The sequence below is a fragment of the Microcaecilia unicolor genome, chromosome 8 (genome assembly GCF_901765095.1).
Source record: "Microcaecilia unicolor chromosome 8, aMicUni1.1, whole genome shotgun sequence".
Taxonomy (NCBI): Eukaryota; Metazoa; Chordata; class Amphibia; order Gymnophiona; family Siphonopidae; genus Microcaecilia; species Microcaecilia unicolor.
Window position 1 is genome coordinate 121,437,479 of NC_044038.1, and position 17,193 is coordinate 121,454,671.

General features: G+C 44.5%; 1 protein-coding gene across 4 annotated transcripts in view; it reads right to left on the reverse strand.

Annotated features, from left to right (window-relative positions):
* The window catches only part of HNRNPH1 (heterogeneous nuclear ribonucleoprotein H1), a 262,634-nt gene that overhangs the window by 175,030 nt on the left and 70,411 nt on the right, over nucleotides 1–17,193 (reverse strand). For 3 of the 4 annotated variants that reach the window (XM_030213126.1, XM_030213127.1, XM_030213129.1), the window contains exons 7-8: nucleotides 1,477–1,551; nucleotides 1,293–1,405 (exon numbers count right to left, since the gene is read on the reverse strand). In XM_030213126.1, coding sequence (XP_030068986.1) covers nucleotides 1,293–1,405; nucleotides 1,477–1,551 — 188 coding nt within the window. The remainder of the gene's footprint in view (nucleotides 1–1,292; nucleotides 1,406–1,476; nucleotides 1,552–17,193) is intronic. The other variant, XM_030213130.1, reaches the window with a different exon arrangement.

A 17,193-nucleotide genomic window follows, 5' to 3' on the forward strand; every position in this document is an offset into this window, starting at 1 on the left:
TCTCTATCTCCCCCCCAACCCATTTGTAATGGATTCATCATCTGCTGCTGATGACAAGGAAATTTTGCACATACTGTGTGTCCACATGTTTAGTGGAACCCTATGAGATGTGCTCAGCACTCAGGAGATTAGGATTGCAAACATCTGGGTTTTTTTCCATAGTCAGCAGATTTTTAGATTAAAATGTTTATCATTCTACCTTGTGGACATTAAACTTTAGAATGTCTAGACATTTTTCTACCTGCAGTTTTCTAGTGTCCCCTCTCCCCACCATACGAGTGAGCTGCCCTGTCTGCTTCCATAATTAATAGCAACCAATAAGGGAAATGGGACTCAATATACCACCTTTCTGTGGTTTCTGCAACTACATTCAAAGCGGTTTACATAGTACATACAGGTACTTATTCATACCTGGGAGTCACAAGGAGCTGCAATAGGAACAGAACCCAGTTCCAAATGATCAAAGTCCACTGCACTAACCACTCGGCTACTCCTCCACTCCAATCCCCAGGGAAATGAACTGGAAGGCAGGTGATCGAGAGCAGTTTCCCCCGTTTGGTCCTGGAGCACCCCTTGCCACTCAGGTGTTTAGGATATCCACAATGAATATGCATGGAAATCAAGTTCATAAATAGTCATTGTGGATATCCTGAAAACCTGACTGGCAAAGGGTACTCCAAGACTGGACTTGGGAAACACTACTCTAGAGAAAGTTTCTGTGCTGTGGAAGCAAAGTTTATGTCTGACAAGAGGTAAAGATAAACACCCCCCCCCCCCCCCCCCCCCCCCCAAAAAAAAAAAATAAAAAAACATGCCACAATATATTTCTATGTGAGAAGTAGCTCCAACAGGTGCAACATACACCGATTAACTCTCACATTGTGAATAAGGAAGTCCATCTTTAAAACTTTCTCCCTCATCTCCTCGACACACAGAAAGCACATACGCATATGTACAGAAACATGTGCACTCTTCCCCCACCCCCCGAAACACACACAATTACAAACTGCTCAGATTAGTTCTCTGAACTTGGACATGATCAAGTTTAATAAAACCAAGTGCGCTAATTTCCAGCACTTTATATTTTGAAGGTTTTCTTTTCTAATGCATCACTGCCAACGTTGATTTTCTTCAAAATAGGCAAAACAAAACCTTCTTGCTGTAAACAGCATAATCTTAAATTTAAGTACCTTTTCTGATAAGGTATAAGTTTGTTTGGATAACAAAAACCTAGTTTTAAAAAAGTGAACAAAGTATAAAAGAAGCGTAAGCTGAACATTCAAAAAACTTACATTGTAAATATCGTTTTCAGTAGCTCTGTAAGGTAATCCTCTCATATGTACACAGTGACCTGTTGTACTCTGGAAAGTTGATGTTCCATCCCCATACCTATGGTCTGACACACCTAAAAGATAAAACAGTTTTAATGAAATGCCTTAAACAACTTAGTAGCTAGTCGAAAAGTTTAAGACATACCTCTTCCAAATCTGTTATCCGAGCCAAATCCATACCCATCATTATATCCGTTATAGTCCTCATATCCTCCATAACCTTAAAATGTAAAATGTGAACATTAATAGTAATTCCAGTACTAAAAATGCAAACACATCTTTCCAACTTGGGTATGGTAGGATGAAGGCAAACAATGTTCTTCTCACCTGAAGAACACTGAATGCTTTTCCACTCCCCCCCCCCCCCCCCCCCCAAACAGCATATGGTAAGACAAGGTATTTTGAAGTATACTTGGATTTTTTTTTCCCTACATTTGCACTCAAGGCGGGTTACAATCAGAAACACAGGTAGTTCTCTGTCCAAGAGAGCTCCCAATTTAATTTGTTCCTTCAAGCAATGTGATAAAACTGCAGCACCCAAGGTTACAAACAGATTTTTAACCCCTGCGCTTCCAGTTTTTAGCCTTCATCGACTTTTTGTGTTAATACGAAATCAAAAACCTTCACCTACCTTCATTTCAATATTATAGTAATTATGGGAATGGAAAATCCTAAATTGAAAATTTCTTCCTTGCTATTAAACACAAAGCTCCGAATCCATTAGGGGTTGGGGGGATGCATACCTACGCCCCTTACTCAAATTATCAGTTTCATTAAAGATTTGACCAAAAACCAGCAGCCAAAATTTGCCAGTTTTGGCTGAAAATGAAGCCGCCCCCCCCCCCCCCCTAAGCAGCAGAGAGCGGGTTCCTCTTGGGCCAGCTGCTTCCGCCACTCGCCCGCACTCGCACCATCTACAGTTGGTCCTGCCTATGCTGTTTCCAATCCCAAAATAGTTCCAGAAGCTGAGGAAACAACGGGGGCAAGAGCGACTGGTGATTGCTCTTGCCCAGATGAGGCCACTAGACCACCACGGCATTAAAAAAGTAGGTCCGGGGAGGGCCTTTGGGTGATGGGAGGACAGAGACTGGTGTGGGCAAGGCCCTGGTGTGGCACTTCCAGTCGAAAATGCACTGGCATTTTTAGTTGAAACCCAAACCCAGATTTTGGGTGGTTTCAGTGTCAAATCCAAAACCCAATTGGCCTCTAATGAAGTATGACATTTAGCTGTTTTCTAACTTTAACACTCATTACTTGTGAGAACAATGAATTTTATGGTAGCTTTAAGGCCTCGGTGTGCTCCATCCCCCCCCCCCCCCCCCCCCCCCCCACACACACACAATGTAATCAGCAAAAATGTAGCACGGCTATATAGCACCTGGCTCCCGCAAAATTATCTTTTGCAATTAAAACACAATATGCACAATTTATATGTATCTTCTGTAAATATTAAAACGGTGACAGTTATTACACCTTGAGTTGAATGGAGCTGGCAGGACAGCTGATGTTTCTCTTCTGGACAGACATTTATCAACTGGGTATGTCTCTTAAGCTGCAGTCATCACAAAATCACTTCTGCAGTAATGTAAATCTGCACTCCCGCATCACTTTCCACACTTGCTATCCACGGCTCCAAGCTCATGCTTCTTCTGGTGTCGACTATGGCAATGTGTAGGATGGCCAGCACTGTAGCTCATCAATTCACCCTGATATTGGGCATTTATGTACCCAAGACTGTCACCGCCTTAACCAACATGTGCTGACATGTCAGATAAGGGTATTGGCCAAATGTAGCTGGCTACAGCAGCAATATCCAAGACTGAAAAACTTGTTATGCATCACATGTGAACCAGAACAAAGGGGGCACTGATAATCTATAACTGTATTTGGTTTCCTCCCACTGCTAGATCATGCTGCTTACCAGATAACGGAAGGCCCACCTTAAATTTAGACACATGAGAACAATTCCTTGGCAATACTGTGAAAATCAACTTACTCAATGATTTCCTTTCCTGGAATCTTGTTAAACCTGTCATGGATTTAAATCACCCTACCAGCAGATGGTAACAAAAAGCCAGAAGATTCTAGCCCAGTATACTGTTTTCCAAACAGTGGCCAAGCCAGATCACAAGTACCTGGCAGAAAACCAAATTGTAGCAACACTACATACTACAAATCCCAGGGCAAGCAGTTGCTTCCCATGTCTGCCTCAATAGCAGGAATTTGTCCAAACCTTTTTTTAAACCCAGATTCGCTAACCGCTGTTACCACATCCTCCGGCAAAGAGTTCCAGAGCTTAACTATTCATTTAGTGAAAAAAATATTTCCTCGCCTTTGATTTAAAAGTATTCCCATGTAACTTCAAGTACCCCCTAGTCTTTCTACTTTTGGAAAGAGTAAAAAAAAAAAAAAATCAATTTACTTCTACTCGTTCTACACCACTCAGGATTTTGTAGACCTCAGTCTCCCCTCATTTATCTCTTTTCCAAGCTGAAGAGAGCCCTAACCTCTTCAGCCTGTCCTCATACGAGAGCAGTTCCATCCCTTTTATCATTTTAGTCCCTAAATGCCAGGAAACAGGACAATGATAAAAGAGAAAAACACCAAAATGGTATTAGAGGTGTCAGTCCCAAATGATTACTCTGAATCATGCAGAAGATCTTTAAGTACCAAAAAATGCAGTAGAAAGATACAGAAAATATTCCCCATCATTTTGGGTGTCACAGAGGCTTGATTTCAAATACGTAACTCACCTAGCAAACAGAACCTATGGACAGCAGACCTGCAACATTTCCATTCGGGGATGGTAAGCAGTTACTACTGAGGGCAATCAGGAAGCAGAAATAAAACCATTTATAGGGAAATTCAAGAACCTGACTCTCAGGATCTCTGCTTTCCCTTTGATCTTTAAATTGAGCAAGTACAGTAGTCACTTAACCTTCCATTGCCCCAGGTACAAAATAAGTACCTGTATATATGTAAACCACTTTGAATGTAGTTGCAAAATACCACAGAAAGACGGTATATCAAGTCCCATTTCCCTTTATATATTAACTTTCAACGTCAGTGCCAGGCAAAATGAGACTATTATAAAGAACAAAATACCCTAACGATCCAACCTAAACGCCTTAACCCGCAACACAACAATATATAAGTTCGTACTGGACATAACGTAACTCTTCCTCCTTATGACCCCCAATGTGTCTACCACACTTGATCATTCGCTACCATAACCTCACTATGTATATGTGTTCATACCGGTACTGGCAATCGCCTCTACTGTACTATGTAAGCCACATTGAGCCTGCAAATAGGTGGGAAAATGTGAGATACAAATGCAATAAATAAATAAAAACACATTCAAAAGCATGGATTAATGAGACAAAGTCAACATGGATTTAGTGAAGGGAAATCTTGCCTCAGAGATCTATTACATTTCTTTGAAAGGGTGAACAAACGTGAGCTGGTCGATATTGTTCATCTGGATTTTCATTTGACAAAGTACCTCATGAAAGATTTCAGAGGAAATTGGAGAGTCATGGGGGAGGTAGTGTTCTTTTGTGGATTAAAAACTGGTTAAAAGATAGAAAACAGAGAGTAGGGTTAAATGGTCAGTATTCTCAATGGAGAAGGGTAGATAGTGGGGTTCCTCAGGGGTCTGTGCTGGGACTGCTGCTTTTTATCATATTTATAAATGATTTAGAGAGGGGAGTAACTAGTGAGGTAATTAAATTTGCTGACAACACAAAGTTATTCAAAGTTATTAAATTGCAAGATAATTCTGAAAAATTACAAGAGGACCTTACGAGACTGGGCAGCTATATGGCAGATGACATTTAATGTGAGCAAGTGCAAAGTGATGCATGTGGGAAAGAGGAACCTGAATTATAGCTATGTCATGCTAGGTTCCACATTAGGAGTCGCTGACAAGGAAAGGGGTCTAGACATCATCGTTGATGATACGTTGAAACCTTCTGCTCAGTGTGCGGCGGTGGCAGCTAAGAAAGCAAACAGAATGTTAGGTATTATTAAGAAAGGAATGGAAAACTAAAATGAGGACGTTATAATGCCTTTGTATCACTCCATAGTGTGACCGCACCTCGAATATTGTGTTCAATTCTGGTCACCGCATCTCAAACAAGATATAGTGCAATTAGAAAAGGTACAGGGAAAGGTGACGAAAATAATAAAGGGGACGAGACGACTTCCCTATCAGGAAAGGCTAAAGCGGCTAGAGCTCTTCAGCTTGGAGAAAAGACAGCTGATGGGAGATAAGATAGAGGTCTATAAAATGAGTGGAGTGGCTTCCTAAAGGAAAAGTCCATTGACTTGGGGAAAATTCCACTGCTTATTAAGGTAAGCAACATAAAATGTTACTTTTTCGGGATCTTGCCAGGTACTTGTGACCTGGGTTGGCCACTGTTGGAAACAGGATGCTGGGATTGATGGACCTTCGGTCTGTCCCAGTATGGCAATACTTATGTAACTAAGAGCCCAAGACTGGAAATGCTTGAACAAAGCGAAGAAAAGGCTGATGCATGGGTGGAATTGGAATATGTCAATCCACCTCCGTTAAGACCAGCGCAGTCAAAAAATCCCCAGATCTGACTGCCACTATGAGTGACCGACGACTCTCCATAAGAACCTTGAGGGCCAAATTGACAGCCTTGGGGTCCAGAGTATTCCTGATCGCATCTGGAAGATGTTGTGTGAATTCTAAGGCATACTCGCTTCAAATAACTCTCGTACCCACTGATCGGAGGTAATTTGGGCCCTTCTCCAATAGAACTGCATTTACTGAGCTCCCACAAGAAATAGAGACTGGAACCCAAAAACTTTCATTGGGCAGGACAGGAAGTGGACTGGAAAGAAGCTCCTGACTCCCTACCTCCCTCTTTGAGCCCCACAAAAGGACGGATTTCTCCAAAAACACAGGGACCACAACCAGAGCCACTCTCCATGGCCTATACCACCGAAAATCTTGCTCCCACCCTTTACCAGCCAGCAGGACACGACCCGACGCCTGACTTCAGTGAGCCAAGGCACTTAGTATCCCCCAGACTGCGAACCAGCTTATCCAACTCTTTCTCCAAAGAGAAAAGATCCACGAAACAGGAACTTGCTCAACTGATTTAGAAGCTGCATCTGTGGATCAACCCTGCAGCCACAGCAAGCGTCTAGCAGCTACACCTAAGGCCATGAACTTACAGCTCTTAGCAAATCGTACAAAGCGTCCACCAACAAGGAGGAAACCATCTCAATCTTCGCTACTTTAGCACCTATTAAGGCCAGATCATCCAAAGTTCTGTCCAAAACTTGCTCAGACCAGCGGAAACATGCCCTAGCTACAAGGCAGACATCAAAACTGCTCTTTAAGGAGAGCTTCCATATGCTTATCCTGAACGTCTTTAAGAGCTGTGCCCACATCCACGAGGATTGTATTTCTTTTAATAACCATCGAGACCACCACATCTACCACTGGGGGCCTAAGAAAGGACATGTCAGCATCCAGAACTGGATAGAAGCAAACCATCGACCTTGCAAGCCTAAAGGAGGAGTTTGGCACATCCCACTGCGCCTGAATAAATGTCTCAAATATCCTGGTGCATAGGAAAGGTCTTACCTGGTCTTCTAATACCTTTCACCAGAAGATCCACATTATGGCCTTCCACGACCATGGACTGTTCTTCCTCAAAATGCAAGGTAGTAGCCAACAAAGAAATGAGTTCTTACAAATCTTCTTTGTGGAAAATCCGAACTACTCTTTCTTCCAGCGTCCTCTCCTGGAAGAAAGGGTTCCACACCCAATTCCACCAAACCAGGGTCTTCAAAGAACATCCCTTCCCCTAAATAGTCTACCACCTCCAAAGAGGGTATCTCCTGATCTGGTTCGGAAACCAGATCCTCGTCCAGATCCCAGCTTTGCAGGATGTGCCTGCCTCTCCAAGCCCTCTCCGAGGGACTGAAAGTTATGCAACATGAAGGCCTTATCTGAAGAACTCAGGAGAGAAACCCCTTCCCCCCCCCCCCCCCGGAGTCACAAGTACAGCATAGTCAAGCAACACAGCTAATGCAATGTACTACCAACACAAAGAGATCAAAGACAAAGCCAAACAGTGCCTACAATTGTTTGTGCAATCATTCTTACCGATTGAAATTTGATTCACTGCTACACAATTTTTACAGCAGCAACTATTATACAAAACATTCCGGTATAAAACATACCCTGTGAGTAGGGCTGGCACCCATAGGCTGTCGGTGGCCCAAACGTTTGGGGAGGCTAAAGGGGGCAGGGGTTAGGGGTGGGGCCAGGGCTGGAGCTTAAATCCATATTGTCTGATAACATGCAGAAAAAATAAATAAAAATAAGTCACAATTAATACCTTTTATTAAATTTAGATATTAGATATGTATCATATGTCAAAGAATAAAGTGGTTGCTCAAAGCATATTCTAACCACAATCGCTCAACTGCAAAACACTATGCACAACTTTGTGCAAAAACACACTCAGAACCTTACTGTACCATAAATATTACACTGGGCAGAACCTAATACACCAATATACCACCCATACGGAAAATGCAGACCGTCAACAATATGAAACAAGGGATCATATCATCACAATTCTCATGTAGAGCCACAAAACACCCTAATTCATGTTTAATGTGGGATAAAATGCCATAAATAAGTAAATAAATATAAACTTTTAATGTTGAGCACCTGACTCTCAAAGTGGACATATTCCAAACACGATAATGAAAATAAAATGATCTTTTCTACCTTTGTTTGGTGACTTTTTCTGATCATGCTGGCCCAGTATCCGTTCTGCTGCTATCTGTCCTCAGTGCAGGTCAGGAAGTCATCCTCATTAAATATCTCCCTGGCAACCCAGGACACCTCCAGCCAACCCCCCCCCCCCCCCTGCTTTCCCAGCAGTAAGGTAAACAAACCATAAACCAATTTCTACAACTGCTAGAGGGCTTTCACTGCAGCTCCTGCTGTGAGGATGGAGGTAAATCAACAATTTAATCCCCTCAGAGCAGCTGGACTCCACAGCTGATCCATTCTGCAGCAGCAGGGGGGAGGCTTAGCCTCTCCAAGCCTCTTATACCGGGCGCCCAAGATTCTATGTGAAAACAGTGAAGGTGAGAGGGTTCTTCAGTGTAGATGACCAAGAATTTAATAAAAACAAAAGACTGAAGTCAGATGAACTAGAATCAGAGGGGGAAATGGAACAAGTAACAGGGCAAAAGGAGCAATAGGAAGCTGGGAAAGCCGAAGAAACAATTAGCAGAATTAAGGTAGGCCCTTAAAATGATTTAGCATATCCTCCTTTGGCAAAAAAAATCAGTTAATTTTAATAAGGTGGTGGTGCACTTTCCCCTCCACCACAAATAAAAGTCATCCTGCAAAAGACTTTCTACTTCAGAGTAGAGAGCTGCACGGGAACGGGGTTTGCGGGAATCCCGCGGAACCCGCGGGATTCCCGCGGGGACGGAGGCAGTTCCTGCGGGATTCCCGCGGGGATGGAAGCAGCTCTGCAGGATTCCCGCGGGGACGGGGGCAGTTCCTGCAGGATTCCCGCGGGGACGGGGGCAGTTCCTGCGGGGTTCCCGCGGGGATGGAAGCAGTTCTGCGGTCTTCTCGTAGAAGTGTAAGCTGCACCTGCACCAGCCTCTCATCTACCTAATACCAATTTCTTTGAGTGCTGTCTTCTCCTCCTCCTCCTCTTCTTCTTCCTTGCTTTAACAGCACAACTGTGGAAAGTCTTCCATTAAGGAGGTGGTAGTCACAAATGATGACGGAATTCAAAAAGGCGTGGGATGAACACAGAGGATCTCTAATTAGAAAATGGAAGATATATAAAACCTAACCTTAAATGGCTGCATGTGTGTGGATGTGTCAAGTGACGCTTAGATGGCGACTCTGGCTGTGATGAACTAGGGCTGATACCTGGCAGACTTGTATGGTCTGTGTCTCATACATGGCAATCTGGTTTAGGATGGGCTGGAAAGGGCTTAGACAGCAACTTCAGTGGCTGGAACATGAGGACAGTGCTGGACAGACTTTTACGGTCTGTGTCCCACAAATGAGAAGACAAATAGACTGGAGTGGGCTTCAACGGCAACTCCAGTAGTTGGAACATAAGGATTGGGCCAGATAGACTTCTGTGGTCTTTGTTCCAGAAACACGAAAGAAAGACCATAATCAAGTATATAATATCACACTCGTTGATTTAATGATAAATTGATCATGAGTGTGACTATTGGCAGAGTGGATGGACCGTTCAGGTCTATTTGCTGTCACTTACTATGTTACTATTAATCCTCTTTGCTACCAGGCTAGTGCACAGACCTCAGCTCTGACACAGGCACGAGAATCAGATGTCACCTGACCTACTGGCACGTGCATGTGGCGACCTCTCAGCACACAGTGCAAGTGAATCGGAGACAAGTCTTACATGTGCGCACCAGAGTGTTCCAACTTCCGTTCCTTCCTTGCCAACAGTGCTGTGGCTCAAATCCAGAGACAGACTGAGGGAGCTGACTGAAATTTTCTTTTATGTACCATTAAATTCTTACGGGGATGGGTTAAATTCTTGCGGGGACGGGTAAGATTCCAGCGGGGACGGGCGGGGATGGGTAAGATTTCTGTCCCCGTGCAACTCTCTACTTCAGAGTTCGGAAATACATGGTTTCAATACTATGACATGATAAAAGAGAGGCAATCAAATGCAAATTTAAGACTACCGGCCATTCTTCTGCCTTTGAGGGGCTCAAACAGGAGGCTGGTTGGGTTGGGGGGAGGAGCTTGCAAGCAGGAAATCACAACGAAATCGGACAAATGAGGTTTAAGAATGGATGGAAACTTTCTAGCAAAAAACAAGTTACTCAATTTCCCTTGAAGTGGAGTAGTGTGGTAGCCGTGTTAGTCCACTCTTAAGGTTATCAATAGAAATCAAACAAAATAAAACATGGAAAAGAAAATAAGATGATACCTTTTTTATTGGACATAACTTAATACATTTCTTGATTAGCTTTCGAAGGTTGCCCTTCTTCCTCAGATCGGAAATAAGCAAATGTGCTAGCTGACAGTGTATATAAGTGAAAACATTCAAGCATTACTATGACAGTCTGACAGGGTGGAAGGAGGGGGGTGGGTAGGAAGTATGCATGGGGACATCAAAGCATATCATTGATATTCTAACAGGATGGGTGTGGATAGGTGAGGGGAGGGTGATCAACAGAGACATACAGCTTTATGGTTTATAATGGGCTAGGAACCCCAGATCCTTGTTAAGTCCTTTCTGTTGGGTGTTAAAATATTCAATCATTCTGACTTCAAAGGTCTTACGTTCTTGTATGGTTTTAAAGTTACCTTTCAGGATTCTCACTGTGAAGTCACTGGTACAGTAAAGATTCAATATACATAGACATCACATGAACAATACTGGTGCCAGCAGGGTTCCCACGCCTGTTGGTCAACATTTTACAGGACCAGGACACTGACCAGTGACTTCACAGTGAGAATCCTGAAAGGTAACTTACAAGAACGTAAGACCTTTGAAGTCAGAATGATTGAATATTTTAACACCCAACAGAAAGGACTTAACAAGGATCTGGGGTTCCTAGCCCATTATAAACCATAAAGCTGTATGTCTCTGTTGATCACCCTCCCCTCACCTATCCACACCCATCCATTTAGAATATCAATGATATGCTTTGATGTCCCCATGCATACTTCCTACCCACCCCCCTCCTCCCACCCTGTCAGACTGTCATAGTAATGCTTGAATGTTTTCACTTATATACACTGTCAGCTAGCACATTTGCTTATTTCCGATCTGAGGAAGAAGGGCAACCTTCGAAAGCTAATCAAAAAATGTATTAAGTTATGTCCAATAAAAAAAGGTATCATCTTATTTTCTTTTCCATGTTTTATTTTGTTTGATTTCTATTGATAACCTTGAAGTGGAGAAAACCCATTTCATTTGCTTAAATTTGAGGTGACAAATGTTTGCCATGTACCATATTTGAGCTATTTCAAGCAACTTTCTTACTACAGAATTTTTCTCTCCTCACTTGCTCTTGACAGAAGGGAAAATTAGGTTCTTACCTTAGTAATTTTCTTTCCTTTAGTCACAGCAGATGAATCTATTAACTGATGGGTTGTATCCGCCTACCAGCAGGTGGAGATAGAGAACACTGAAAAACCACAGTGACCCTTGGACGGCTAGCCCCAACTGCCTTCAGTATTTGAGATTTCCAAAGCAGAGTGAACCATAAAGATAGAATAACAAACTTTCCTCACAGTGAACAAACGCCCCAGAACAGGAGCAATAACCATACAAAGGAGGGACGATCTCAACCTCTTGTAGTAGAACATGTAGTAATTCTGAGAACTGGTTTCCAACTTCTCCCAATGAGATATATATCTGCATGAAAGATCTGAACAAAAAACGCCAGACAGGGAGGGATCATGGATTCATCTGCTGTGACTAAAGGAAAGAAAATTACCAAGGTAAGAACCTAATTTTCCATTCCTTTTCATCAGCAGCAGATGAATCCATTAACTGATATGATGTACAAAAGCAATCCCTACGTAGGGTGGGAACAGGCCACACCGCGAGCAAGCACTTGTGCTCCAAACATCGCGTCCTGCTTCGCTGCAACATCCAGCCTGTAATGCCGGACAAATGAGAGCTGAGAAGCCCAAGCAGCTGCACTACATATTCTCTTGAAGAGAGAGTGCACCCGTTTCAGCCCACGAGGAGGAAATCGCTCTCGTGGAATGTGCCTTAAAACGCTTCAGGCGGAGACCAGCCTGAAAGCAGATATGCAGAAAAAAATTACTTCCTTGAGCCAACGGGCTATAGTGGCTTTACATGCCGGACACCCGCGTCGAGGACCTGACAACAATACAAAAAGGTGATCAGAAGTCCTGAAGTCATTTGACATCTGTAGATACTGCAACAGCGCCCTGCGGACATCCAAAGATGTAACTGCCCAAAGGAGTCCAGGAAATCTTCCCTAGAAAAGGAAAGAAGAAACATGGGCTAGTTCAGGAGAAACGCTAAAACCACTTTAGGCAGGAAGGAAGGCACTGTACGTACCGTTACTCCGGACTCCGAGAATTGCAGAAAAGGATGCCGACAGGACAGTGCCTGAAGCTCAGACACGCGTCTAGCCGATGTCATGGCCACCAAAAAGACTGTCTTGAGAGTCACATCCTTCTCCGAAGCTCGCTTAAGCGGCTCGAAAGGCGAACACTGAAGAGCCTTCAACACCAGCCCTAGGTTCCAGGCCGGACAAGGCGACCGCACGGGAGGATAGAGCATAAGCACCCCTCTGAGAAATCGGGCAATGCCCGGATGAGCAGCAAGGGACAAGCCAGAAGCTTTGCCTCAATAGCATGCCAATGCTGCCACTTTAACCTGCAGGGAATTGTAAGCGAGGCCTTTTTGTAAGCCATCCTGGCGAGACAGAAGCTCGCATGGGAGTGATCGCCTTTGAAACACACCACGCCTCAAATTTGCGCCAGATCCGAGCATAAGCTGCGGAGGTGGACCGCTTGCGGGCCTGCAAGAAAGTGGAAATGACCTTGTTAGAATAGCCCTTCTCTCTCAATTACGCCCTCTCAAGAGCCAGGCCGTAAGACCAAATCGACAGGGATCCTCCATAGACACTGGACCCTGAACCAACAGGTTCGGCACCAGGGGCAAATGAAATGGAGTCTCCACCATCATCCAACGGAGATCCACATACCACAGACACCTTGGCCAGTACGGAGCGATAAGAATCACCAATCCCCGGTGTAGTTGAATCCGAAGTAGGACTCGCCCTATCAAGGGCCAAGGAGGGAACACACACAGAGCATCCAAACCCTGCCAAGTGAGGATCTCTCCTTCTGCTGAAAAAGCGAGGCACTTTGGCGTTTGCACTTGACACCATTAGATCCATTCCAGGGGGGGGGGGGGGGGGGTCATGTGACGCCATGTGGGTGAGCGGTCGCAAGTGAGACGCTCTCCAGTCCCGACTCTCTTCCCCTCGAGATTCCAGCTGATCAGACCCCCGAAAAATGGAGGCAATTAGAGTCGGAAGTGGAGCGGACACTTGGGCTGCAGATCGCAAGAGCGGGAGATGGCTATGGCAGCAAAATTGGCCAGCAAAGATCGCTTAAGGCAGAAACCGGTGAATTCCAAGATGGCGTCCTCGCCCGGAACAATCGGGGCCACGGTCTCCTCCACGTGGGTGGGCGAAATAACAGCAGAGAGGACCACAGTTTTGGAGGAACTCCTAGAGAAAAGGCTCACCCCAATTGATACCAAGCTCGAAAAACTGCAGTCCTGCATGGAGGATTTAACTCGGGAATGTGTGGCCTTTCAATCCCGTACCAACGCGGTGGAAGACTGAGTGCTGGGGGTAGAGGATGGACATCAACAGCTCGCCAAACAGGTGGCAACCTTGGAACACAAAATAGAGGACTTGGAAAACCGCTCCCGACGCAACAACCTAAGGTTAGTAGGTTTCCCTGAGGCTATCGGAGGCAGAGACCTGGCTGCTGTACTGGAGCGTTGGCTCATGGCGCGAGTGAACTTCCCGAAAAGCATGGGTCCGCTGCGGATAGAGAGAGAGCCCACCGCCTCGGAATATGACAAGATAGAACCACCAAACCTCGAGTAGTAATCCTTAGAGTGCTGAATTTTGCACATAAACAGGCATCAAGGAAAGAAAGTGCCCTGCTGTACGAGCAGAAGCGGATTTTATGCTTTCAGGATTACTTACTCCGCAGGAGTCGCGGAGAGGCGACTTTACGCCTATTTGCTCTCAGCTGTTTAATATGAAGATGAGCTTCGCCTTAATCTACCCGGCTGTGCTGAAAATTACGCACAATAGCACAGCACACTCATTCGAATCGGCCGAGGAGGCGAAGGGTTTTTTGCAACAACTGGAGGGAGAAGCCACGGCGGGACCAAGCCACGTGCAAATGACCTGAACGGGAAGCATTCCGAGACATAATGGTTTGAAGGTGCCTTAAGTATTAAGAGTTACGTTCAAGGGAGGAAGTGACGTCATCGACGGAGATGGCAGCGTGAGCTAAGAGCTCCGTCGCACCCCGAGCAAATAAAGCATATTGACCCCGCTAAAGAGGCTTAATTGGAAGCAGAAAACACGGATTAGCGAGTTAAAGCAGCAACCGGGAGAATGACAATGTCATCACAAACAGCCGTGATAGATTTATCAGCGTTCGTGTTCGAGAACGCATCGGCGAAAAAACATGGCGGCGCTCCGGCGGAACAGCGGCCCAATCTCTCAGCAGAACAGCAACTGCATAACTCCCCACCTTTATTTGAAACGGGAGACGTCCCGGAGCCTGAGGAGACTACTCTACAAGATATCGGATCCTGGATAAAGGAGATTCAGGCAGATCTTAAAGCCATGCGATCTGATCTCACGATACTGGGGGCGGATCTGAGAGGTGAGATCGGGGCCCTGGGAGTCCGCGTGGCAGAGAATGAAGACAAGATAGAAGAACAAGCGGAGGCCATACAGAGCCTAAACGAACAGGCAATCAAATCCAAACAAGAGTTCCAACAAGTGTGGGACAAGTTAGAGGATCTTGAGAATCGCAATAGAAGAAATAACTTGAGATTCAGAGGATTGCCAGAAGTGCCATTATACTCAGAATGTGAGGCAGTAGTGCAAAAAATAGCAAGTGCATGGCTGGCAACAATAAAAGTCAATAAAGACCCCTCAGATATTCAAATAGTGCGGGCCCACCGGGCGTTGGGAGCGCCAAGAGCTAATAAACCGCGAGACCTCATTGCTTGTTTTGGTGACTTTAAAATAAAGGAACAGATTATGCAGGCAGCTAGGGAATCTCCTGACTTTCAATGGGAGTCCTACAATATTGCTTGCTATCAAGATCTAGCGGCCGCCACCTTGAAAAGAAGAGCGGAGCTAAAGCCTTTAACTCAATTTTTACAGGCAGAAGGTATTCGCTACCGATGGAGCTATCCTTTTGCTCTGCGCTTTTATAAGGAGGGGAAACTCCATCAAATACGACATCTTGAAGACGCAAAAGAGCAATTACCAAAAGCTTTTGATAATACAGCGCATCAATCTGCTAAGACCAATCTACCAAAGCCACGTTGGCAAAGAGTAACTAGGGGCAAGGGACGACTCCTTCGACAGCAGTCAGACTCCCGGCTCCGGCATGATTTGGATGCTAGCGGATCTTGAACAAGGACTTGGAAAGACAGCACCAGAATTAAAAGAAGATCCGAAACTGAAACGAGAGGGTCAACTGCAGAGTGAGACTTTCTGTTTAGGAAATGTTTAGCAGAATTAACATGTTATAAGTTATAGAAAGTTATATAATGTTATTCTATGAAAAGAGTAAAGTATGGAAGGTTTTATGAAGGTATTTATAAGTTGCCAGTTAGCGGCGGAAATATACTAATGGCTCGCAAGAATAAACAGGGGGGTGAGGTCCCTTCCCCGAAAACACACCTGTGCAATAATAACAGATGTGTCTAATAGTAGGGAGGGAGGAGGGGGGGAGGGAGGAAGGGGTGGGTAATAGAAGGGAAAAGCAGAAAATATTGATGACCGGAATGGGAGGAAGAAAGATTGGGATAATCGGGAGCTATACACATATAAATTTGGGACATGGCTGTTTATTCAACAAAAAACAATGCATAACATGATCTGCATGACCCTTAATGTTAAGGGATTAAACTCCCCCATGAAGAGACAGTTGTTATTTAAAGAGATGCGGCGCCTAAAAGCGGATGTGTCTTTCATACAGGAAACACATCTGCTGCCAACCAAAGAACACCTATGCCAGGGGGGGAAAAACAACTCTATATACTTTGCATCAAACCATAAAGAGAAAAAGAAAAAGGGAGTCCTCATAATACTGACCAACAGGCAACCATGGCAGGTACAGGAGATAATAAGAGATAGAGAAGGACGATATCTATTGTTAATAGTCCAGTTGGGAACTGAAATACTGTCCCTATTAAACATATATGCGCCTAATGCTCAGCAAGGTACCTTCTATAAGGAAATATCTAAGACCTTGAGCAAACATATTAAAGGCACTCTATTAATAGGAGGAGACTTCAACCTGACACTACACCCAGTATTAGATAACACGACAGGAGGGATACGATATGCCCAATCCGAAAGAGCGCAACTACATACATTTATAGATACCTGGCAAGTAATGGACATCTGGAGACAGATGCATCCGAAATCCAGAGGCTATACCTATTATTCGGCGGTTCACGATTCCCATTCCTGTATAGATATGTGGTTGGGACCACCAGATATATTCTCTAAAGTAGTGGAGATACAGATACTTCCAAGGACGTGGTCGGACCATGCACCTGTTTTGTTAGAAATAGAATGGGCAGTCAGACCTCCAGAGATTCCACCCTGGCGGTTCCCGGATGAGTTGCTGGCTAACCCTAAGATGCTTCTGCAGTTGGAAGGGGAGATAAAGGAATACTTAGATCATAATGATAATGGAGAGGTAACTTCACAGATACTTTGGGAGGGTCTGAAAGCAGTGGTTAGGGGGAAAATAATAACAATACAGATACATGTGAAAAAGAAAGCAAAGGCTCACGCACAAACACTACATGCGGAACTGTTAGGGCTAACCATACAAGCTCAACAGCACCCTTTACCACAACAATCACAAGATAGGATACATACTATTCGACTAGCGCTTAGAGAGCTACAGTTAACAGAAGTGGCAGAACATCTACAGCAAGCTAGGCAAGCCTATTTTGAATTTGGTAATAGGCCCTCGAGACTGTTAGCATATAAACTTAAAAAACGTAGCCTAAGT